The 25,187-nt window shown below is 39.6% G+C and overlaps 2 protein-coding genes and 1 long non-coding RNA gene across 14 annotated transcripts in view; 1 reads left to right on the top strand and 2 right to left on the bottom strand.

Moving 5' to 3' along the window:
• The window catches only part of LOC144020171 (calmodulin-regulated spectrin-associated protein 3-like), a 17,460-nt gene extending 14,529 nt beyond the window's left edge, over positions 1–2,931 (bottom strand). For all 9 annotated transcript variants that reach the window (XM_077523339.1, XM_077523348.1, XM_077523344.1 and 6 more), the window contains exon 1: positions 2,657–2,931. In XM_077523339.1, the coding sequence (XP_077379465.1) occupies positions 2,657–2,813 (157 nt within the window). In that variant the 5' untranslated portion in view covers positions 2,814–2,931. The remainder of the gene's footprint in view (positions 1–2,656) is intronic.
• LOC144020174 (uncharacterized) overlaps positions 1–6,271 on the top strand; it is a 19,631-nt gene extending 13,360 nt beyond the window's left edge. The window contains exons 1-2 of one of the 2 annotated variants that reach the window (XR_013283816.1): positions 4,052–4,197; positions 5,698–6,271. This is a non-coding gene — a long non-coding RNA (uncharacterized LOC144020174). Of the gene's footprint in view, positions 1–4,051; positions 4,198–5,697 lie in introns of those variants that run through there. The other variant, XR_013283817.1, reaches the window with a different exon arrangement.
• Positions 6,119–25,187, bottom strand: lpar2b (lysophosphatidic acid receptor 2b). 3 transcript variants are annotated; one of them, XM_077523353.1, is made up of 6 exons: positions 24,780–25,187; positions 17,697–18,116; positions 15,035–15,529; positions 11,702–11,792; positions 11,530–11,641; positions 6,119–7,839 (listed from the first exon to the last, which is right to left on the bottom strand). In XM_077523353.1, exons 2-6 carry the CDS (start codon positions 17,950–17,952, stop codon positions 7,732–7,734), a joined length of 1,062 nt encoding a protein of 353 aa, XP_077379479.1. In that variant the 5' UTR covers positions 17,953–18,116; positions 24,780–25,187; the 3' UTR covers positions 6,119–7,731. The 3 variants fall into 3 exon arrangements, with proteins under 3 accessions (XP_077379479.1, XP_077379476.1, XP_077379477.1); XM_077523350.1 differs by having other exon boundaries at positions 11,530–11,792; positions 24,780–25,186; XM_077523351.1 differs by having other exon boundaries at positions 11,530–11,792; positions 24,990–25,186.

Genomic DNA, 25,187 nt, shown 5'->3' with positions numbered 1-25,187 from the left:
TAAACCTCAATAATTACACCCAAAGATGTCCATTATAAAGTGAACTTGCCCTTGGCATCTTTCTGTAGGTGTAAAAAGCAGGATTACAGTGAATGACATGGCTGTGTTGAAATACATCCGGTTTTGTTTTTCTTTCAAATTTACACGTACCTAACTAAATAAGGGTGCTGCCATGTTGTGGACAATAATGGAATTACAAGGTTTTTTGTTTGTTTGTTTTTTTAACTGTAATCAACAACAACAACAAAACGAAAATCTGGAATGCATAATGGCAGGAGGGTTACTGTATTGTCTCTATGAGAATTTAAGATGATATAAATATTCATTTTTTTGTGTACTTCAACACAAATAATGTCATGAGGAACGAGAGCTTGGATGCCTGCTTGTAAAAAGAAGAAAGTGATTGTCTTCATCAAGACACTTTTTGGAGTCATTCTTTGGCCACGTCTGCTTGAATAAGCCTCAGGTCAGTGTGCGTGTGCGTGCGTGTGTATGCGTGTGCGGCATCCCATGTGTACTCTCTTTGAGCTTCTTTTCCTTATAGCGTCTATTAAAATTCAGCCAGGCGCCCAGTAGGCAATTTCCACATGAAGCCTCCCACTCGCTTGTCGCACAAACATGGCAAAGTCACATTAACAACATGGCTGCCATTGACTGCATGATTCACATTCGTTTACATGCAACAACACATTTGCATTTCAATGTCTAACAACATACTAGGTCACTGTTAAGCGGATTTATATGTTCAGTATACCGTATATAGGCCACAACTATTGAAATTTTTCAGGAGTTAGTCAGCAATATCGATTGCGATCTTTCTCAATGAGAGCATATCACGAGTGGGCTCCCTCTAGTGGTATATGAAGGAATCACGGAATTAAATGTTCAAACTGATCATGTTTGTACTTTTTTTTTAACAGTATAGAGATAGACATGATATGTTTTTACAAGGCCGATACGATGCCGATTATTAGTAGAGAATGAGGCCGATAACCGATATTTAGAGATATTCATTTTTAGTAAAAGGGAAACCAATATTGGCTTGAAAATTCTTAAAAATGCAAATTCCAGTTCTTAAATTGAATTTATCAAACCACTTTTCAGATTTGAAAAATTTTATTTTTTTGTTTAATTATTCTTTAAATAGAAAATACACATTTGTTGAAAAATTCAAACAAAATGTTCAGGGGGTTCCCAGGGTCATCAGCACCTCTTTAAAAATTTTAATGAAAACTTGAGTCAAGAGCGCCGTATTAATTTCTCCAGTAAATAAAGTTTTCCCAAATTTTGAAATATCGAAAATTTAAAATTTGTACTTAATTTCAAACGATCACAAACTGTCATGACTGGGTCATGCTAGACTTAAGTTTGGGTCATACAAGGGTTATGTTTGGGTCATGACCGTGAGGTCAAGTGTCTGTTTTGAACTGATGTAACCAGCATCTAGTTTCAACTGGTCTTAAGCTATGTGATGTCAGAAGCTATGTGATGTCAAAAATCTTTAATCTCTTTATCTGGCCAACAGCCAATCAGATAATTCCATGTCAATCCTGTTACCCACGTGTCCAGCCACAGCCAATCTGATCGATTCACTGTCTATATAAGCCGAACTGTGTTTTGTCGGATTATTCCTCTGTCCAGCTGGCCACCTGCTCCTCTTTTCCTCGATGCCTTCTTGTTGTTTCTGGTCAAGTCAGGTTAGTTCCACGCCTCTTGATGTTATGCGAATAAAGTGTTCTACTCTTATTTGTGCTTGCGCTTTCCAGAACATAACACAAACGGTGCAAAGCATTTCCATGGGTTAGCAGCATCACTAATAAAGATAACTGAAAATTTAGCTCCCTGAGGTTAACACAGTTTTATAGGGCTCTTTTATTGGCCGTCATTTTTTATTTTTAAAGGCCACTGACGAATATTGGCACCAATAATCGGTCTATAGTGTGGACAGCATATAGGATGAGTTCAATTTGATCTGACTTTAAGGTGCAGTACATTTTTATTTAATTTCATAAAAACAGTAGCAGTGAAATTTATGTGGCGCCATTAGAAGTTTAGTGTGGTAGGATTCTTCACTGTGTTGTAATTGTAAACTGGCTACATATATAAAGAATATAATAAAAACAGTATAATTATTGTCCTCAAGTCAAGTCTCTGCAGCAATTCAATTGATTAGTCAGGGACACGGTGACCGTGGAATGACGTCACCCACCCTAGCACCGCAAAAGACCAATAAAGTGAGGCATCAAGTCTGCAACGTTGCACTTTTTTTTCCCAATGGGGGGGGGGGGGGGATTCTTTTGTCCCCCCACAACAATATGGGAACAGCTAACGAGTCACACTGACACCAATATTCTGCAGCGTGCTGACCCACTTCCGCGCCGCACATCATTTTGCAGGTCTGCTGCAGCTCTCGAGTCTTTTGTTGCACTGAAATGCTGCATCCACGCAACCCACGCGTAACGACCACCACCACCACTGATGATGATAAACATTAAGCGATCATTTCATCGCGTGAACGGCGAAGAGCTGCCGCACCAATCGATGATGGAAAGGGAGAGCACACATGCACGCACAGCCGCAAAAAGGCCTCCCGAAGCCGGTCGGGTTATCCTCGGAACGCCCCACCCAAGCACACGCATGTAGTGATGGAGCTTACCTGCACAGCCGTAAGACTTGCACAGCAGCCAACGCACGCTGGCGCGGATCTTGGCGCGGCCGAAGTCGCACCGGTCCAGAGGGGGGATCTCCGGTACCGAGAAGGGCTTCCTCGTCGACGTCGTCGTGGCCTCGCCGCCGGCTCCGGAGTCCACCATGGCCGCGCTGAGGCGCACGGAGCACCGGCAGGAGGAAGAAGAAGAAGAGGAGGAGGAGGAGGAAGATGGAGGGAGGAGGAGGGATGGATGATGGAGGAGGGAGAGAGGGAGGAGGAGGAGGAAGATGGAGGATCTCGTGATGTAAACAGGCAGAAGAGTGAATCATCACGGCCAATCAATTTTTCTCATGACGCCTCCCTGCATCACCATATTATCCCAATGTGATTTCACAAAAAAAGAAGAAAATAATAAAGGCGTAAAGAAAAAGAACAAAAAAAACTTCTTTTTTTTTTTTATTTAATTGACCTGAAAAACAATATAGCCTGTACTGTAATGCGACCCGATATTCGCGGGATATATATAGGACCAGGCCGACCGCGAATAGCAAAAATCCGCATATATGCAAAATCCAACAATGTTTTCACAGAAAGCGTGTTAAAGGAAGAAGAAGAGATAAATAACCTGAGGCGGGGAATTCACGAATAAATGAAACCAGTATGTGGCACTTATTCAATGATGGGGCATTTATCTACTTTTTCCTCTTTGAAGTATTAAAAAAAAATAAGAGAAAAAAAAAAAAAAACAATTGTAAAACAGTTGCTGGTCAACACCATTTAAATCATAAAATAAATAAAATACAGATTCACTACAAAGTAAAGTCTTAAAAATGCAACAAAATACAACTGTTAAAATCTTAAAAAAAAAAAAACTAATAATTGAATATATATTAAAATAATATTACATTTGACCAAATTCACATAAATAAAACCATTTAATGGTCAATATTTTTCAGGTGTGTACATTTAAAAATAAAGTTCATTGATTAAAAAAACAAACCAACAAAAAAACAGTGAATAAGATGTAAGAACCAGAAAACAAGATATGTAAACTTGAAATGCATATAAAATAAAAGTCAAATGTATCAGTAATTTGGTAGCCACATTACAACATTCCATCAGGATATAAAACATGACGAAAATGTTTATGGTTGCATGTGTTCAGGTTGTCATTCCTATTCAGCAGTTCCCTTTGCTGCCACACGAGGGCGCACTTGAGCAAAACATGACCCTTGCGGCAACAACGCCAGTCAATAAAATGCCATTTACAGGTGACCACAGAATAATTTATACCATCATATAATGAATGGTGCATACAAGCTTAACAAGGGGGAGTTGTCAGCCAATAAGAATGTAACACAACCTGTTTAGCTTATTTCACTTTTTTTGGTAGCTCCTTGACAAAAGGAAGAATTAAACGCGTCTCACATAACAAACATGTTCAAAGTCAGACTGGATTTAACTCACTAAACATTAGACGTCTTATGGACGTGCAGATCACGTCTTGAACGTGGAAGAGGACATCGCATACTTCGACCATGCTCAAGGTAAAACGACGACGAACAAAAACAAAACAAAAAAACATTTGTGACAGCTGTATCGGCTTGTGTCGACGAAACATTTATATATATTTTTTTAACGTACTTTTGGAAGATATTTAAAATCTTCTAGGTATGCATAATGACAAAATATAAGCGGTGCATCCAGAATGACTCAAAATGTTCATTTTTTTGTTAGGGAAGTGTCAATTAAACCTGGTGTTATCGTATAGTTTGCAGTTGTTTCTCAACACTGGATGGACATAAATCTTCGGTCAGGTTTTTGACATATTTTCAGTTTATTTATTTATGTTTTTTTTTAAAGTTTGACCAATGAAGGCTTGTAATATAGATTACAAAGCATTGTCATTTTGATAAAGTTTGCCCTATGGTGATTTTTTTTTTTTTTTTTTTTTTTTTTATCGGGGGGCAATCCCACCTGTTGCTCACCCTTCATAAATCGTCGCTGCTATGTGGAAAAACACATCAATTTCTTTTCCATTTTTGAAATGTTTTTGGGATATCTGCATTCAGTTTCATCCCAAAAAGATCAAAATGGGAAAATAATGGACATGTGTTTGTGAAAAATACTTAAGTCCATTTTTTTTTTTTTTTTTTTTTTTTTTTTTTTTTTAGGTTTTTGGGATGTCTGCATTCAGTTTCATCCCAAAAACATATTTAAAAAAAATTGGGAAAAAATGGACACCAGAGTTTGTGAAAAATACTGACGTCCATTTTTCTTTCTTTATTTTTATTTTTTTTGTTAGGTTTTTGGGGATGTCTGCATTCAGTTTCATCCTAAATAAATATATGGGAAAAAAATGGACACAAGTGTTTTTTAAATGTGAAAAATACTTATGTCCATTTTATTATTATTATTATTATTATTATTTTAGGTTTTTGGGATGTCTGCATTCAGTTTCATCTCAAAAACATATTAAGAAATGGGGAAAAAATGGACACAAGTGTATTTCAAATGTGAAAAATATTTATGTCTGCATTCATTTTCATCACAAAAACAAAAACAAACAAAAAATGGGGGGAAAAATGTACAGAACTGTTTTTCAAAGAGCCGCAAGGATATATTATTACAATTAAGAAAACCTGATGCACTCGGGAAAAAAAAAAAAGAAAAACAAAAGAGGGCAGATCAGTGCATTAAAATTAATCTAGAAAAATTTACTTGTATTTCTGATTAAATAATTTAGTTAAAAAAAAAGTTGACCACTGTTATCCACAATATAGAATCCTGATGATCAAAATCTTCCACCACATACTGAGGAGTTAATTTAACATTAGTCAACACTACCTAGTGTTGATTTTACACTACGCTAGTGTGTAAGTGTTAAAAATATTTTGCCTCCGTGCAGTTATCCAATCAACTCCCAAAAATGTAACCATGAAAACTTAACACTAATTTTTGCTGTGTAGCTCCGCCCTTGCATGAATCCCTCTTAGAAACTGTCGAGCAAACGATGAATTTTTCAGTACTTGCCATGTTTCCAACAGGTCACGCGGTGATGGGCGGCTCCTCCTCCAAAGGCGTCTTGTCCCGGAAGAGGAGGTCACCCATGAGGCGAGCGCTGGCTCCCTTCAGGTCAGCCATGCGCAAGAGGAGGCGCAAGAAGATGATGGAGCCGCTGTACCAGCTGAAACCGCGGAGGGTCACGTCGGACCGCGACAGATTCACCATGCCGGTATGGCTGAGAAGACTGTCCGGAGGCCGCGCGGGCAGGGAGTCCGTGGACGATCGACGGAAGGAAGCGGGAAGGATGCGGGACAGGAGCAAGTATTAAGACTTCCTCATGTGGACCCAAACAAAAGGATGTGACATCATTCCAAGCAAGGGAGAAATATTTAATGACATCACAGTCATAAAAAAAAAAAAAAAAAAAAAAAAATGAACAGAAAATGCCCTTAAATGCTATGCTTGTACACACTGCATTTACTTCCTCAATGGCGTCGTAATTACTTTGAAATATGCCAGCGTGACGTAATGTTTCACTCTTGTGTACTGGCACAACAACAACAACAAAGTCAGTCTAATAAATGCACATCTGCAAACTGCAGATCATGAACTCAAGTTTTGGCAGTGACTCCAATTGTTTTTTGTAACCTTTTCCTCATTCACTTCACGTTTGTAGTCTCTTATTACAATTGAATAATATAATATATACAGTAGAGTAGCGCCCAACTGATTAATCAGCTGCTAATCTTATTTTTTTTCCCCACATTAATTGGCAGATTCAACGTTATTCTGTCAAATATTGGGGAGGGGACTCCATACTTGTTACATAAAAATAGCTGCCTCTGAGAAAATTGCTGAAATGTCAACATTTTACCAATTAGATTTGTTTTGCACATTTCTGGATGAATTCCATACTTTCCTGACTTTTTAAAAATGATTATTTTAGCATATAATTTACATATGAATGGTTTAATTTTCACAAACTATTCAGAATTTTGGCATCTTCCACTAAAGGCAATTTTACTTTGCATGTAATAATAATAATAATAATAAATTAGTTTTACATTTTCAGACAAAAAAAAATTCTTCCAAATATTTTATTCCCCGAACTTTTTGCATGTCATATTTCTCTATATAACATTCATATTTATCCGAATGCATTTTCAAACTTGTTGCGCATATTCAATTAATTTTCCAATTTTTTAACAATTTTTTTTTTTAATTTAACCCCCCTCTAATATTTGACATATTTTCCCAGTTTGATATAATTTACCACTTTATTTTATGTACTTTTAAAATTGTTTAATTAAAGCAGAAGTCCAAAATCGTCTTAACAATACGTTGGCTCTGCCCCTATTTGTGTAAACAGCATTTTATTTCATACTACATTTGTGGAATATGAATTAAGCAGCAAAATCCACCCATTTTTATCCATCTCAGGGGGCGGCCATTTTGTCTTTACTGCCACTTACCCAAGGGTTCAGCTTGTGAATACTACATGACTGAACCTGGAAAACGAGCGGCGAGCCGTGATTGGTCGCTGAGCCCTTAGGCACTACATGCGATTTCATTTTCAGTACACCAAATTTTGAATCACTTCCTCAAACTTTTGGCCACTTTAATCTTAAAAGTAAAATCAGTCTACTTCCTCGTAACTTGTTTATCTACTGAACCACAGTGTCAAACGTGTCCTTGAATTTAGAGGTAACACTTCCTGGCTACAAACAAAAGCATATAACTTTCAATTTTGAGATGGTGGACTGCTTAAAAAAGTTGAATAAATGTAGTTCTTTGCTCATATTGCTGGTTTTATTACTTTTGTGTCCTCCTCTCAGAAAGCTGGCAAAAGCTTGCTGAGGAGCTCAAACATGACAAAAAAAACAAAAAAAGAAGAAAAAGAAAAAACTTGTACGCACTCTGCATCCATCATGCAGGCAGTGCTGCAGTATGTCCAAATGTTTGGTCGTAAAAACAGGAAACGAGGTCCAGACCAGGCCAACTGTCACCTCCAAGTAAGAAACGTCAACACGTGCACGTCTTCATTCTTGAGGCACGAACGAGCGCGCGCGCGCGTTTTATGTTTTAATTCCACCCTCCGACGATGACGTCATGTCCGAGTGTTTGCTGATGAGCGGCTCCCCGTTGCTCTTCTCCGTCAGCTCCACGTCGCGAAACTTGGAGTTCTACAGGAAGAGGTAATGGAAAGGAGGAGGAGGGGTGGGGGGTGATAGCATGGAGGAGGAAGTGGGGGGGGGCACACCAGGTCAGGAAAAAGAAAAGAAAAGCAGAGGAAAACAAGTTAGTTGAAGACCAAGTGGAAAAGGTGAAGACAGACGCGACATGTTTCCCATCTTGCTGTTCTGTATAAACAGCAAACCAAACAGGAAGGGGGTATAAAGTTGCCCAGGAATGTTCCAAATTAAGATGTTTTCTGATACGGTTGAAATTGCTGGATTGATTTCATACCCCGCCTTTTAAGGTGGAAAGATGCTAGCTTATAAGGGCATAAAATTGCAGGTTGAACTTCCTACTCTATGTGAGTTAGTGAGTTGCAGATATTGTTTTTGTCCACTGGGAGTCACTATCCTCACGTTCAACTGTAGTATCTGTGACTTTGAGAGTGTATGGCTTTAAAAGGGCGGGATCAGGCCTGGTGAGTGACATGGGGGTCAGCGAATGAGAGTTGGCGAGCATGTTAGCCAGTTGAACAATTTTTTTTCCAGACCGATACCAGTACTTACTTACTCTTAAAACATTTTATTTTGTTTTGTTTCAATTAAGTTATTGTAAAGCAGTCTTTAGAGCAGAGTTTATTCTTTCAAACGTTAAAATGTCGTTTTTATTAGTTGTACTATTTTTTAATTTTTATATATGGGGCAATTTATTGAGTGCAAGATAAATAAAGGTCAGCAAGATTATTGTCAGTGTAAAAGGGGTTCTTAGTAGGTTCAGAAACCCCTTTTACACAGTCTGTTCAAAATATTTTCCCATTTTTTTTTTCCCCCTTCTGTGGCTGCTCAATATATGGCTTGAACATGAAATAGGGGTACTCGGCATTCTCCTGCCTTTTGAGGTCAGATTCCCCTTTCACACTGCCCATAAAAAACAAAATGAAAATTTTCTGCCTTTATGCCTCATGTCGCTACCGTTTCCACATAATAGTAACGATGGGTGACAAAGTCAGTCCAGCAATGTTTTGGCTTCGTATCAGAAGGCCGTTTCACGCCACTGCGAAAGCCGTTTAGAAGAGAGCGAGAGGGGTGAAGCCGTGAAGGTGACCCGCATTGAGAGGTTAGTATCTCTGGAAGGACCCCGTCTGTGTGAAAAGCTGGGACAGGATTTCGATGGCACAGTCGGTTGAACATCACACGTCTCCAATGTGATGCTGATTTGTGAATTTATTTTTCAAATGGTTTGTAACAAAGTACAACAAATGGAAGTATAAACCAAATTGATGGAAAGTCAAAGATGAAGAACAGACATACCGCTTTCATTCATGCTGCTATTAGTCATAAAAAAAAAAAAAACAGACTATGTGAGTAACTACATCATGTTCAGTCTTTTATATTTTGAGTACAGCGCTACCAAAACATCCAAAGTCCCCAATACTCAAACAATTTGGAATAAAACAAAAATAAGCTTTAAAAAGCACAATAAAAAGTATGAGAGTTGAAACTATTATGTGACTTAAAAATAGTTTTAATGCAATAATAGTACAGCGGTCAACTTCTATCCAACCCTTGAAAAAGACACACTGGCACAAGCAATTTCTATTACGTCTAATGGGAGGGATCGTTATGACAGCGCCTCCACTTTAAAGAGGAAACAGCGCCCTCTCCTGCTTTGTTGTGGGAGTTTCTTTTCAGCAAAATGCGCTCAGAACTATAACTGCATGACACTCCATTTCACATAAGCAGCAATAACACACCAATCAGAGCAGCTGCGCAGCATCTGCACACATCTGGACGTGGGTGCCACACCGACGCTTTTCAACACTAAATACCAGCTAAAGCAAAAACATTCATCCAGGTTACTTTTATTTATATTTATTGTGGGAATGATGAAGCTGAAGCATTACCACATATGTTATTGTGGTTTTTATTCTCCACTCTTTTTGCCGCGTAACAACTCCCACATAATACTTCCAATTTACGCTGTTCGCAAATTTCAACTGGCTTCAAAAGTTGACACCTCCAGGGGTATATATCATCTGATTCCACATTACTTACAATTTGAATTTACATTCAATTTCAATGGAACAGACATTGAACCTTTTCTAAGTATCACTTTCCACGCCCACTTCTATACATATTTTATCATCATTCCCCGATGTCTGATACAGCTCGGTGGATTCACTTTACAGTTGGTAAAGTGCATTGTCCAGTAACCAGGAGGTCATAATTTCACAATATCTCTCTCAATTTACTTCATAAGCATGCAGTCAAATCTCAGTATTCAGCTATTAGCATTCAGCATTCCCACGCAATTTCTCCAGAAATTGCACTAAGTCTAGTTCATTTTAGTGTTGAACCTTTGAGTGTTTCTGCTAAATATAAAAAGACACATTTGAAGGCAACATGTGTTTTGGCTGCATGCAATGCAATAAAAACAACCATTAAGTTGTTGTTGTTCTTGGGCCGTCGAAGCAAGACGCCATCGGCGTAGGTGAGTCACAGATGACCTCTGCATTCCATTAAGCTGCGCTTCCTCACCAAATGGAATTTATCGCTGTTGCATGTGTGGCTCTACAAACGCAACACTTTGTTGCACTTTGAGGTCAAAAGTTTCCAAAGGGGACGTCTGAGGATGGAATTACAACACACAAGCAACACGGTGCTAACTGCTCGCTTGGTTAGCTCCCACGTGGCACACGTTAGTATGTGTGAAGGCTACGAATGGGGATTTTGTCAGTTGCTTCGACAAGTGACAAAGCTGCACACAACTGCTGATTACGCCAATGTCTGCATGAGTCACACAGGTCACAGGTCAAATGTGGTTGAAAATGAATTCAATCAGATTCTTTGCCATTATGTCAATTGATGACATACGGGTACGAGTCAAGTAAAAGTCAATCAAAAAACAACAGATTATTAAAGAATCTTTTGAAGGTTTACACTAGGGCTGGGCAATAAATCAAATTTGATACATTGCCATTTTCAAATCATGAAACCGAGTTTTGTCTTCTGGATTATTAACTCATTCGCTCCCGGCCATTTTCACAGAAGCAGTCCCGTTCGCTCCCGGCGGTTTTACTGGATTTTGACTGATTTTGCAAGGCCCACAGAATATTGTGTTCTATTGCTATAAAAACATGGAACCTATCAAAAGAAAGATTAGAGTCTCTTCTTTCATCAGGAAAAAAAAGTATATTTCTATCTGTTTCCATTTTGCAGCAATTAGCATTAGAAGAGAGCCAAGTTTCATCAGCTTTCACAAATTATTTAAAATTGTGAGTAATTGAGCTTTTTTTCAACATGGCCCTGGTTGAGCTCATATACTCTTGCGGCACTAAAAGAATAAAGTACTGGTACACAAACTAATTAAGATACTTGTTATGTGTGCTAAACTGACAGGGATCAAATGATGTGGACTTAAAAAAAACAAAAATATGTGAGGAATGTGTAGATAAGATGAACATTCCTTCCCCAATTCTGGATTTGTTGATCAAAACGCTTAAAAAAAACATGTGCAAAGCTTTCTTTCTTTGCATTTGTTACTTTTACACGTTTTAAAGAAAATCAAAAAAAATAATCAGAACTGTGGTTCGGCGGTTCCTGAAAGGCCAAACAGTCATCAGGGTCAAGGGGTGGGAGGGGCTAGCGACTGTTTGTTTTGAGAGTGGTGACTTCGGTTGCGTTGCTTTCGGACGGTACCTCGTGGTCCAGGGTGTTGAAGTTAACGCCGGACGCGCTGGACTTGTCGCCGCCGCCGCGCCAGCACAGGCAGCACAGGATCTCGCGGAAGGTCCGCCGCATGTCCTTGTCCCTGAAGGAGTAGATGATGGGGTTGACCAGGGAGTTGCACTCGGCTAGCACCAGGCAGTACTTCTCGTAGCGCAGCACGTTGCACTCTTCACAGCCCAGGCCGTCCAGCAGCAGCAGCACCAGGCCGGGAGTCCAGCAGATCACAAACCAGCCTGTAGAGGGAGCCAGAGGGATGCCGCGTCACTTCACTGATTTGTATGCTGTGCATATCTGATATAAGACTTAACAAATAACAATAATGGCACAGTCACAATTTGGTAAATTGAATCTTTTTTCAAAAATTTACACGTTTGGTCAGTCCACACGTGTGGGTGCCGTGCCATTAATACAAATTATTTAAAGCATTAAAAAATGGCTTGCATTCTTTGATTGTATTTATTTAAACATATTTGCAAATACATTCAAATGTACTTGCAGGCTAAACGCTAAAAACTTTTTTTCATATAATGCCACAAGGTAATTTGAGCACGCACAAGGGGAAAAAAAAAGAAGTTTTTTTTTCTTTAGTATTTGGCCTACATCATACCACTACGCTAGAAAATTAAGGATGTAAACATTGTTTATTCGTAATTTTCATGATTTATTATATAGGCATTGCATGATTTCCATTTGGCATTTTTTCCCCCATAATGCTACAAATTTTTAGCATTTAGCCTAAAAGCACATTCAAAAGTAAAAGTGATCATTCATCCATTTCAATTAAATTCATAATTTATATTTCTTGTAGGGATGGGCGAGCCGAGTACTGATACCAGGTATCGGTATGGGTGCTAAAGTATCGGTACTCGTGATCGTGGTCGATACCAGTAATGGCTGCCCTCTTGATCTTTATGACCATGAACTAGAAATTAAAAAATACAGGAACTGAAAATTGCAATTAATTTCTTTAATTTAATATTTTTAAGGAAAAATACTATATTGGAATATATGGATCTTTGTTTAAAATAATCTGTCATTTTTGGGAAGAATTTTATGTCGTAGCGGTATCAGTATTTGGTATGTGTATCGGTGAGTACTGGGTATCAGTATCGGTCTGAAAAAAAAAGTGGTATCGAACATCGCTAATTTCTTGCATACCGTCTTTGTATTTAAAGCTATTTGTTCTCTAAAAAAAAAAAATGTATATTTTGTCAACATTTATGGGTGTCTGGAATAGATAAATAGGATTTAAATATTGCCTAGGTTTTAGTCCGATTACCAGGAACGGATTAATCACGCAAATCGTGGCCCCATCAGAACCTGCACAGGCCCTGTATTTTCATGATATGATACAATAAGTGTCAATGATTATTTCATATTACGTTTTTTCCTTGTTAGATTTTATAATGCAGAAGAAAACTGACATATGACGATATTTTAACAGGCTATGATGTATATCCTGTTGAAGTTATTCCTTATTGAATAATTGAACCTGACGCACACAAATAAAATAATAATAATGATCAATGATCAATTGATCATTGATCAATGTAAGTCCGTAAACTTAAATTGAATATATAATAAATGTATGTACTATTGAATATTAAATATTTAAAAAGCAGGAACCTGTTGATTTCACTGTATTTATTTTTGAAATTTATACTGGCCCAGGCAGCCCAGCGTCCTTGAACTTGGGGTCGACAAAGCAGATAACGGAAAAGAACAAATAGAGTGTGCCGGTAAACGAGAAAAAGACAACAGATGGATGTGCCGAAGAATGTCCGAAGCAGGAGGTCCTAAAGGGAGAACGGGAATGTACTGTAAAATTCCTCTCACACATGCACGCACGCACACACGCAGTTTAGTCTGCATGCTCACATTTCATTATCATAACACTTGATTGGGCAGCTCAGGAATCCTTTCAGCGAATTGATAACAACGCGTGCACGCTACAGCGCCAAGTGCGATACGAGCAATTTGAGGAACGCGCGAGGCCAAGGACTGATTTGGCGTGTCACACGCCAGATGTCAACTTGGAGAAGGTTCTGGCCCGGGGACACGCAAACAACATACACACACACTTGACTGCGTCATAGTAACTCAAGTATGCAGATCCTTGTCGAGGCACGTCAGGGTTTTCCTGGCCTCCCTCACATGCCAGAGGTGGCAGGCGCTCGCTCCTGAGCGACGGCAGAAAAGACAAAACGGGACTTTTAGCAACTTGAGGAATTTATTGTCATGTCGGAAAAGCAAAACAGGGGCAGAGGAGGGGGGGAGGCTCGGACGCGGTGTAAGGAGTGAGGCGGGGAGGAGGTACTTTGGGATTGTTCGCAAAGGGGAGTTGTCGGGAGGAGGAGGGGGTGAGAGAGTGCGTGTGCCGGGAGATTGTGGATGAACAAGTGGAGGCATACCATGTGCAGGCATGCTACGAGCTGCAAGCATTTGGCGACTAAAGCAGGTTATAAAGTAGGGCTAAACCATTTGGAAAAATAGAATTATTTTTATTTATTTTTTTTCACAAACACAACCAGTCTTTCAGTTTGCTAGCTACTGTATATTCGAAATTGATTAACAGACTGGTCCCTCTAAATTGGGGCCAGTATCTCGGGGTAAAATGTAGAAAAATAATTCAAAAGCACTGGATCGGCCCCCCCAAAAAAGGCTGACCCACCAGGCATCTGCCCGGTGTGCCAGATGGCCATTCCAGCCCTGAGATAAGACCTAAGAGAAGGTAAATATAAATAGTTGGGCTGGGTCTAAAAAAAATATATAATAATAATAATAATAATAATAATAGATATTGAATTGATTTTCCTTTTCGAGCCTGATATCCACTCATAAAACCATGAATCAATTATTTTAATATTCATTTTTCCCATAAATTCATAAGAAAATTTAATTTTAAAAGGCCATTTTTTTTGTATTTTACTGTTTTCTTGAAATTTATTTTCACATGAATTTTCATATTTTCTTAAATTCATGAAAGACCTGACTTATTAAATCTTTAAATAATATCTAAATTTATTGAATTCGAATTATGAAAATATTTTCATCTCAACCCTGCTGATGTTAATGTTTTGTCATTGTGTAACACAAATGATTTTATAACACGTTACTTTCATTAATAAACTAAATAATTTAGTTCAAAACAGTTACTGCCGCTGCAAACCTTGATTTGGAAATAATGTTTGTGGAGTTTTTAATATTTAGGAAGAATTGATGTCCCATAAATAATAAATATCAGATTGAACTTGAATCGAAGAGAACCGAAATCGAATCGAACTGAACTGTGAATCAAAATTGAATCGATTGATAAAATTAGACTCGATACCTAGCCCTAATAAATAGACATAATGAAGGATGACATGAGGGCAATTTTTAGAGAGGACCAAGGATGAAGAAGACAGGCGTAGATGGAAAAGGATGTGGCGCTGCGGGACAAGCCGAAAGGAAAAGCCAAAACAACGTTCCTCACCTAAGATCATGGAGACGGTCTTCATCAGGTTGAGCACCGTCTCCCGGTGCCTCATCTGCGTGGTGTGCTGCGACATCTGCTTGCTCTTGTGCCGGACGTACAAGAAGATGCGAGTGTAGACGGCCACCATGATGGAGAAGGTGAGCAGGTTGAGGAGCGCCCAGAACACCAGGTAGCTGCGGCTGTAGAGCGGCGCCATGGTGGAGCAATTGCCCAGGTCGCACAGGCAGTGCCATCCCATGGTCGGCACCAGGCCCATGACGATGGCCACCAGCCAGATGAAGATCATGATGACAAAGACGCGCCTGGTGCTCATCTTGCTGTGGAGCTGCATGTTGAAGATGGTCTGGTGGCGCTCCACGGCCACCGCCAGGAGGTTGAGGACGGACGCCGTCAGGCTGGTGTCGATCAGACCCTGGCGCACGAACCACTGGTACTTGGACAGGTTGATCGTCCACGGACCTGTGTGGAACATCAAGTGGAGGTAGGAGACACCTGTGGAAGGAAGCAAGACGGATCAATTATCAGTAGAGGCCTACAGCTAGTTCACAACTGTAGATTCTCGACCAATGACCATCCTAAAATCGGATTCTGTCTTTTGATGTTGAAATTATGAGTCATGTTTAAACCCAAAAAACTAACAAGTGTGATTTATAGACTTGACACGACAGTGGTGAGAACGAGCGCCTTAAAAGGCAACATGACAAATGTTATCCAGTGGAAAACCACGCGGAGATGTGCAAGCGGCGTCCTACTGTAGGTGCTGCAGTGCGCTGCGGCGACCATTTGTTAGTCAAACCGTCAACTGTAACTTTAGTGTGGCCTGCAGAACAGACCACAAGTCAACAGCGTCTCACCTCCACTTTTGTTTTTTGTTTTTTCCACTTTATGGGGACGTAAACCCCCAATTTTCTTCACGATATGTTATACTGTATACACCCTGAATATTGCATGAGTGAAATACCAGCTAAGCGGCAAAATCCACCTGTTTTTAATCCATCTCAGGGCGCAGTCGTTTTGCCATTATGCTGTTGACCAGAAATGATGTCATGCAGTTGCTCAGTGCTCAGGTCACGACCAATCACGGCTCAGCATCAGAAAATAGGGGAGCCATGATTGGTTGGTTACCTGAGCAACTGCAATGTCATTTTGAACATTCAAATCAAATCAAACTATTTATATAGCAACTTTCATACATTCAAATGCAACTCAAAGTGCTGAACAATTAAAACATCCATAATACAACAAAAAGAAAAAGCCATCCCTACCCCCCATATCCCCATGATCGTACCCACAGACACACATGCAAACCACATCATGGCAGAGCACAGAAGAACCCTGTGAGGAAAGGCACCGAGGAGTTCATCCACACTGAGAGGGATGATGGCCAACCACCACAGGGAGGAATGCCATTCCAGAGACCGCCGGCACAGAGTGACCGCGGCCCTCTCCAAACAGACTGAAGTGAGCCACAGCTCCCCAGGGCCAAGGGGCCCCCGGGACAATTGCCCGCCCACAGGAGAACAACCACCCCTCCCAGTGTGGAGGCTCCCCCATGAGAAAAACCCGGAGCTAAAAACTTAGTAACTACCAAATGAAAACATTTAAACACTAACATAAAACAGTTAAACACTATAAAAATAAATGAATAAATAAATAAATAAATAAATAAATAAATAAATAAATAAATAAATAAAAGGCACAAACAAAAGCAAAAAGACAATATAAATTAAAATATCTAAATAAATAAAAGGGGTTAAAAAGAAAAGAGATCAATCAAATGCCAAACTAAGAAAGTCTTGAGCCTCCTCTTAAAAACATCAATATTCTCTGCAGACCTGATGCCCTCCGGCAGGCTATTCCATAGGTGAGGACTATATTGGCTAAAGGCAGCTTCACCGTGTCTTGGTCCTCACCTTAGGAACAGTTAAAAGGCCGCTGCCAGAGGACCTCAGGAGCCGCGAGGGTAAAAGCAAGTCAGATAAATAAGAGGGGCAATTCCAGTTGAAGAACATGCCCAAAGAAATCTGAAATTTGTAACCAAGCACATTTTGATTTTCATCAAACTTGGTGTACTTGTTAATAGTGATGGGACAATACTAAATCTAAAATTTTAGGGCAATCGGGGTAAAAAAGGGGCATGGCCATCTTCCTTTGAACTCCTCTATCTACTACTGGATCAATCTTGACAAAAGAGCATTTATTGGAAAGGATTCCCATATCTGAAATAATTTAGGAAAATGTGTTTATATTTTCATAACCTTTTGCGCTTTTGTTTTAGCTGACCTCAAAATTGACCTTGTGGATCACATGACCTTAAAAATTTTCATGAAATGCAATTCACATTTTCGATAGCATATAAAAGTTCCAAAAAATAAAATTTTTGTTTGTTTGATTGTTCGCTTTTAGCAGCAATAAGGAGTCAACATATCCATTCCGTACCCTCAGATATTCATTGATCAACACGGTGCAGGCATTGAAACAGGAGTTCAGAAAATGTGTACCACACTGAACAAATAGGAAGCAGTCAGCGATTCTACCATCTCATTAAAAGTTGTTAAAAAAGTAAGAAATTGTTCATTTTCCACTTAGCCAAGAAGGGATCAAGTTGATTGTCCATCGCTAGTCCACCGACACGGAACCATGTTAGCAGTTGACGTACCTGAAAAGAGGTCTGCCACAGCCAAGTTCCCCAATAAGTAGTAGATCGGGAAATGGAAGCGTCTGTTTTTCAAAATGGCCCCGATGACCAGCAGGTTGGAGAAGATGACGATGAAGCAGACCGTCATGCCCAGCGAGACAATCACGTAGTCACGGCGGCGCCAGTGGTCACTGATGTTCTTCCCGCTTTTCATGTAGAAAAATTTGACGCTGCGGTTCAAGTAGCATCCCTCCATGTCGTCCGTCACAATATCCATGGCGGCCAGGAGGTTTGGCGGCGGTTGGGCTCGGACGACAGCGGCGAGTGAACGACGAGGCCTTTCAAACGGTGAGAAGGACGGCGCCGGCGGCACTAGGACGCCATTCTCTCTGATGGCCTGGAGGGCAGCATGCCATCGGCGGCACGGGCGACGATGCTCGTCTGTGGGACACACAAACACAACATTAAACATTGTTTATCGGTAATCTATTTAGAAAATAATGCTTCTAATGTTTTAATGTTTCAAATTTTGCATGGTTAAACTCTTCTTTGTAGCATGTTAACTTTACAAGACATTTCTTTTCTCATTACAGTGACTTTAATTATTATTATCCCCAAATCCAAACAAATCAGAAGTCGACAAGTCTACCAGAACATATTTAAGTGAGCATGAAAACCGGCTTCTGCTTTAAAGAGAAGTCAATCCCCCAAAATTCTCGACAATATTATGTTCTATGCAGCCCCACTAGTCTAATTACGGCATTTTGACTAATATTGCATTTGTGGAATATGAGTTATGAAGCAAAATCCAGCCGTTTTTATCCAAGTCAGGGGGCGGCCATTTTGCCACTTGCTGTCAACTGAAGATGACATCAATGTTGCTCATGTCTCGGCCTCAGGTAACACCCAATCACAGCGCAGCTTCAGAAAACAGATGAGTTGTGATTGGTCGTTGTCTGAGCCCTGAGCAACAGCAAGTGGCAAAATGGCTGCCACTTGAGATGGATAAACGCGGCTGGATTTTGCTCCGTAACTCATATTCCACAAATGTAATATTAATCCGAATGTCATGTTAGTGAGGTCACATATATCATATTGTTGTCAAGAAATGTTTCAGGGCGACTTCCACTTTTAACTGCAAGCTTTGAACCCCAACGTCTTCTCTCCAGTGACAGCAATGACTAACCTGCAAAAGGCTGCCTTAGTTTTCGAGTCACCATCACTCCCTCACACGCGCCATTTTGCCGCGTCTCCATTGTGGAGAGGGCAGAGCGGCCACGGCGGAGACACACCTCACAATTACACAATGCAGCTATGTAACACAATCTCAAGCCAAACATTCACACACAGCCTCGGTGACCCACTCTCCTACTGAGGGTTGCGCAGAGGAAGACGCCAAATCGAAAAAACAGAAAGAGAAAAATGTAGAGCGGGAGAGGCAGTTAAGGACCACAAACTTGAAACGGTTTGGAAAGAAAGAATGTGAAGAAATCCCCCAGAATCAGAAGTGTTCCGAACATCTTGGGGTTCGTGATGGTCAGAATTCAGAAACATCAAACAGTGGAGCTCACGTTTGCAACATTGTACAACATTATTTTTGCTACCAAACACAGTGTTAAAATAGTATAGAATAGAAATAAAGCTGGGCATACACGGCGCTGAATCACCCTTAAATCAGGGCCCGTTTTCAGCGTCGTGAGCAGAAGGACAATGAGCGATTTGCAGCCAACTGCTGATCCATTTCTGACAGAAACTTCATCGGCAGGGAAAAGTCGAAGACGTGACTAGATTTCCCACTGAGCCTTTTACCCCTACAGTATTTAAAATGATCAGAGTTCAGAGACGGCAAACACGATTCAATGATACTTGCTTTCGATTAGGGCTCATTTGGCCCAATTCCCAAGTAGGAGTTTGTCAAAAAAATAAATAAATAAAAGTATGGGCCCTAGAATTTTCTGGAAATGGCAGCTTCAAACTAAAATGGAAGACTCTGTTCAATTTTGGCCACTGATTCTTCAGACTTTTTCATGCAATCTGAAATGACAAACATGTCTACCCAACTTCATGCGAGTCAGGAAAACAGTGATCAGGGTTATTTTTTTCCCGAACTTTCCACACTGGCTTTTTTTTTTTCTTCTCGTACCTATTTAAAAAGAATAAAAAATGTACACAGTAAATTTTTTGGGATAAATCTTACTCTAAACAGACTATATTTGGTCCCACTCTAAACAGAGTAAAATTTACACTTGAAACAGAGCAAAAATATTCAGGGTAAATTTGACTTAAAGTAATAGTAGTAAGAGAATTGACCTATGACAACAACCTTGTAAAGTTTTCTCACTCAGAATTTCAAAGTAAATTTTAGAAGGAAATTTGAGTAATTCTACTGGTTTATTTAAAAATTTTTTTTAAAAAGTTACACAAGGGTTGAGGAACCAACTCACGACCTTCAGCTTGGGAGACTGCCACTCTACCACCTGAGCTATGCCACTCCTACTGTATGCTAACAACATTGTTTTTTGTCTCTTGGCATTACGAAGATTCCAGCTGACATGAACGATATACAAACACATACACACACACACACAGTAGGAGCGGCATGGCTCAGGGAATGGATTGGCTCTCCCAATCTGAAGTTGTGGGTTTGTTCCTCAACCCTTGAGTGACTTTTTTTTTTTTAATAAACTAGTAAAATTGAGTCAAAATCTCTCCTTGCAAAATGTACTTATAATTCCTGAGTGAAAAATGTTTCATAGTTTTTTTGGTTTTTTTTCATGGTATAGGCAAATTCTCTTCGTACACAGTAAAAATACAGAGTAAAATTTACTCTGAATATCTCTAAATTTTACTCTATTTAGAATGGGACCAAACAAATTTAATAACATTTAATCTACAAAATTTATTGTGTAGCTTATGCCCAGGTTAAGACACGCAACTGTGTCATCTGGTCACAAAAATGGTCACCCCCTTGTGTCAACTGCACATGTCGTCAGCTGACATGACTATTGCTTTTGAATGCACTCAAGTTGCTTCCTCCACTCTCCTACTTGCAGCAGTGTAGAGTTTCGAGTGCCGCTTGCATGAACGGGATGTGCATGCGTATTTGCATTGTGCGCACATCTGAAAGTGCCAGAAACACTGCAAACGCTCCCATTGTCACAATCGGAGGATGAGCAATCCATCACACTGCGCATCAGCTGATCTTTGAACCCAGAACCTTGAGTGCTGCTTACATAAGGAAATACCCGTCAACTACAACTAACATTTACATGACACTTCATCTACTGTTGTGTCAACATAAGTTAAAAGAGCAAAGCAGAAGCCAGTAATGAAAGGAAAATGTTGACAAGAGTTTTATCCTGAAGCAAAACGTATTATTTAGACGACTTTATGTATTAATTCTATGTTTAAGTAAAATAAATACAGTATTTTTTGAGCAGCCTAATACTTTTATTCTCTCTTTTTTTTTTTTTACTGTATGCGAGCCATCCCTGTCAACATGTAGTTGATGGAGTTCTTAACACGGTTTATTTAATTTGGGGGAGTGAGGAGGGGGTTGTGTTTGTATGCATTTGTTTTCCGGCTTCAGAGAATAGAATAGAACAGAAAAGATCACCACAATTATCACAGACTGTTGATATTTGGCTCAAGACATCTTTTTAGTTTGGTTTTTAAGTTATCTCCACACCTGTGTGGGGCCTACAGCAATCAATCTGGGCCGGGGGTCTCTAGGATTGTCCTGTGGCCGTGGGCTGTCATCCACTCTCAGTGTGGATGAGCTCCCCTTGGGTGCTTTTCCTCACATGGTTTCTCTGTGCCCCACCAAGTCTTTTTACATAGTTGTCAGGTTATGCATGAGTTTTTTTTTTTTTTTTTGATGAGGGGGTATTCTTATTGTGTAATTACAAATTTCAACCATAAATATTCTCTTATTTCTGAAGTTCTCTATGAAAGCAGACTGACTATGTTTGTGTATAATCAACACAAGACATTTGCAAAGATTCGCTTTTACATGGGAAATAAATGTTTTAACTTTTTTTTTTTTTCTGACATGTTACGGGTATACGGCTGATCTGATTTTACACAGCAAAACGTGACCTCGTGCTTAGTGGACAAGTCAAAATTCTGCAATATCGCCGGCTGTGACCAATCTGCTGACACGAGGGCAAACATTTCAAGAGTGTGAAACAATCCTGGCTTCCAAAGTCACTGCGCTTCTTCTGTGGCTCTACACACGACTTAGCGTTTTTATGCATCACTTGCATCCATTTGTGCGTGCAGGGAACGAGCATCGGCAGTAAACAGCAGTTGCGACGCTAACCCGTCATTAGCCAAGCAGCCACGCCCGAGTCTTCTCTTCCTCCCGCCATTCTTAGAGGGCCCAAAAAAAAAAAAAAGCGTACTGCATGTTTGCTAGAGACAGCAATTCTTTTCAGCAGGAAAAATTTACACCTCATGGGTGTGCAAACTTTTAGAAGCAGAGACTATTTGTTTTGTTTTTTTAATTTTGTTCATTTTCTGATCGGGTTTGCGCAGATCAAGTAGCACCTCAAACACGAGTGGCAGGAAGCTTCTACTCTGAGCAAGCAGCATCTGTACTATTGTAGCCTTTGAGCCAATGAATCACCCGGACACATGCACGGACACGTCACGGGCAAGTCGGATGCAAACCAACTTTATGCGCTTGATTCATTGGGAATGAACCTTCACAAGAGCAGGAGACTTGAGAAGAACAAAACAAATGATAACTAGGGCAGTCGATTAAGAGAACATACAATATATGAAGGCTGTCATGTCATTATCCTACTGATTATTCCATTAAATGATAACTAAATCACTGTCAGATGATTTTGCACTCCTCCGTAGCTGATTTATGGGGACGGTAAACTGAGACAGTTATCAGTTTACGTATATATATTATTGCAATTCAACTGTGTGGATTAAAATTTCATAAAAAAAAAAAAAAAACATTGTAAAATATGTTTTTATTTTAGTTTTCAATCATTTGAAAAAAAGAGAATTGATTTAAGGAGATAGTTGGTAAGAACACGACACAATAAAGCAATTGAATTGCTACAGTTTACACAAGGGGAAAGATGGAGACTCATTGTTAAAAAAAAATAATATTTGCATTGCATTTCTGCGGTTATGAGTCCATAAACCAAACACATAAATCTTCTTATACCGTAATAAAAGACACGCATGCAAAAAAGAACACAAAAGCTGGAGATCCCCCATTGTCCTCTTTTGTTTACTGGCATAACTGCATAAACTGCATATGGGCTGTTATTTTTTTTTTCCCGTTTGTTTTTTTTTTCCTCCTTTGGGGGTGGTAAACCGTCAGAAAATGCAGAATGGCGTTCTGAGGTAATCATGCCAGACTGGCTTCAAGCTGGGTCAGTCAGTACAAGTGCCGATTGGAAATTTTGCACATATTTCTACACGCTCCAGCCAGCTCAAGTTCTTGGAAAAAATGTCAACTTCTTCAGATGCCGATGAATCAGTCAAGTGAGAAATGATTCATCAGTAGATTTTGTTTAAATCAAATCTTTTACATTGCATTGGTACAAAGGAATATTAGGGCCACGCTGAAAACAAAATAAATATTACACTAAGAGATTAATTTAATTGTAATTTTACAAGAATAAATGTGCATATTATTTGAGAATGAGATAAAAATTGTGTATATTTCAAATAAACGGTTGCCATGTAGTCTTATTCCAGAGGAGCAGTTTGTGTTGCCAGAGCAAGGAAATGTGCAATATAGATTATTTGGATTTAAAAATATAAATGTGAATATTTATCATAAATGTACAACTTTATTATCATAACATTATGTTTTAATCTTGAAAATAAAATAATTTTTTATAATTTTTCTCTGTAAAATATGAGTATTTCCTTAGCGTTACAATTTAATCTCAAAAATATCAGATCTTATCTTGATCATAGATAACTTTCTCAAAAATATTTGTTAGTCTTTAAAATATACATCTTTCTTGTAAATTATGACTTTAATCTTAAAAAGATGAAATGATCTGACTATTTTTCAGGGAAAACATCTTCTTGCAATAGTATGACTAACCTCAAAACCATCACCGTTTTATGTTAAGAAAAGCCCTATTTTTTAAAATATACTTTTTTTTTCCTCTATAATATTAAAAACTGTTAAATCAGATTATCCACAACAGATATGATGTGCAAAAAGCACATGACACGTTGTGCATTTAAAACAATCACATAACTTCTTCATAAGAAAATCCGCTATCATAATAATACAGAACGCCACAGATGGGAAAACAAATGTAAGATCTGTTTCATGAATGGATATGATCACAAACGGTGCAGCAAAACATGCAGACAGAATACAGTACTCAGACGGATATTCAAATGATGATGTGCTCATGTCACTGTATCGCTCGGTGTCGCGGGGTGAACGGCTGTTTCTCATACAACGTTAATAAATTGTTGATGGTGGGGTTAGGGAGTGGGGTGATGATGGATGTTGCAACGACATATCAATTGCATGTTAGAGCATTGAGGAATGACAAGCAAACTTGATGTCGCAGCAATGTGTACCAGCACACAAAATGAGGCCCCACACGGATGATGCCCCCAAGGTGTTGTCACAATTAGATTATTTTTCAAAATAGTTAATCCAACACCTTAATTTCTTGCTCAATTGTGAGAACAAAGCCCAAAAACAACACATTTTAGCCCGACAAATAATTAATAATCCTAGTCAACTGAACAAGCCTGTTGACTGTGGATGGGGTTTATAGCTAGCCTGTAATATTATGCAAAACAGTTTAAAAAAACACACAAAAAAACAGACGACATAAGATGCAAATCAAGATATTTGCAAAGAGCGAATCACAGCTTCTCTGACTGGAGGGATGTGGTGAGTTGGAGATGGAGAAGCAAGTGGGCTCCGGGCTGGTGCTTCGACGAGACTGGGACACATCTCGTCACCGCGTACAAAACACCTCTAACGGCCACGAAAAAGCGAACGCGCGTTCTCCACACAAACGACAACAAAACGCCGACTTACGCCCAAAAAATGTTCATTTATAAAACACACGAGAGGAAGAAAGTTACTCTACTCACCTTCGTTGGTTACTTTGAGCTCGTTCTTCGAGTTAATCCACGGGAGTCGTCGAGCTAGCAAACAATACCTGCGAGTACCTGAGTGTCACCTCCCGCAAAGTAGAAGCCGCGACGCCCCACAAAAGGTGAACACAAACCCCAACAAAACAAAAAAAAAAAAAACGGAGAAAAGTTTTGTTCCAATTCCAGCCAGGCTCGTTCTCAACTTACTGGCAGAAAACCCTAAATGTCCTGGGGCCAACCTGTCTGCTTGCTTCCGGGACTCGTGTCGGCGTTCCTGTCGTTACCTGCACGCCGGGCCAGAGCTCGCTGACTTTGGGCTGTGAGGGGCGGAAAGGGCGAGGCAACTCCTCCGTTGGACTCCTCCGCCTCGCCGCCTCCTTCAAGAAAGGGGCGGCGACCATTTTG

Source organism: Festucalex cinctus, chromosome 6 (genome assembly GCF_051991245.1).
Source record: "Festucalex cinctus isolate MCC-2025b chromosome 6, RoL_Fcin_1.0, whole genome shotgun sequence".
In the NCBI taxonomy this organism is placed as follows: domain Eukaryota; kingdom Metazoa; phylum Chordata; class Actinopteri; order Syngnathiformes; family Syngnathidae; genus Festucalex; species Festucalex cinctus.
The sequence above is the reverse complement of the archived record's forward strand: the minus strand, read 5'-3'. Positions and strand labels throughout refer to the sequence as shown.

Coding starts and splice junctions, on each gene's coding strand:
- lpar2b (XM_077523350.1), bottom strand. CDS start 17,952: ATGGATATTGTGACGGACGACATGGAGGGATGCTACTTGAACCGCAGC. Junction 11,793..15,034: donor GACCGTCTCCATGATCTTAG/GTGAGGAACGTT, acceptor CTCCCTCTACAG/GCTGGTTTGTGATCTGCTGG. Junction 7,840..11,529: donor TCAACACCCTGGACCACGAG/GTACCGTCCGAA, acceptor CTCTTCCTGTAG/AACTCCAAGTTTCGCGACGT.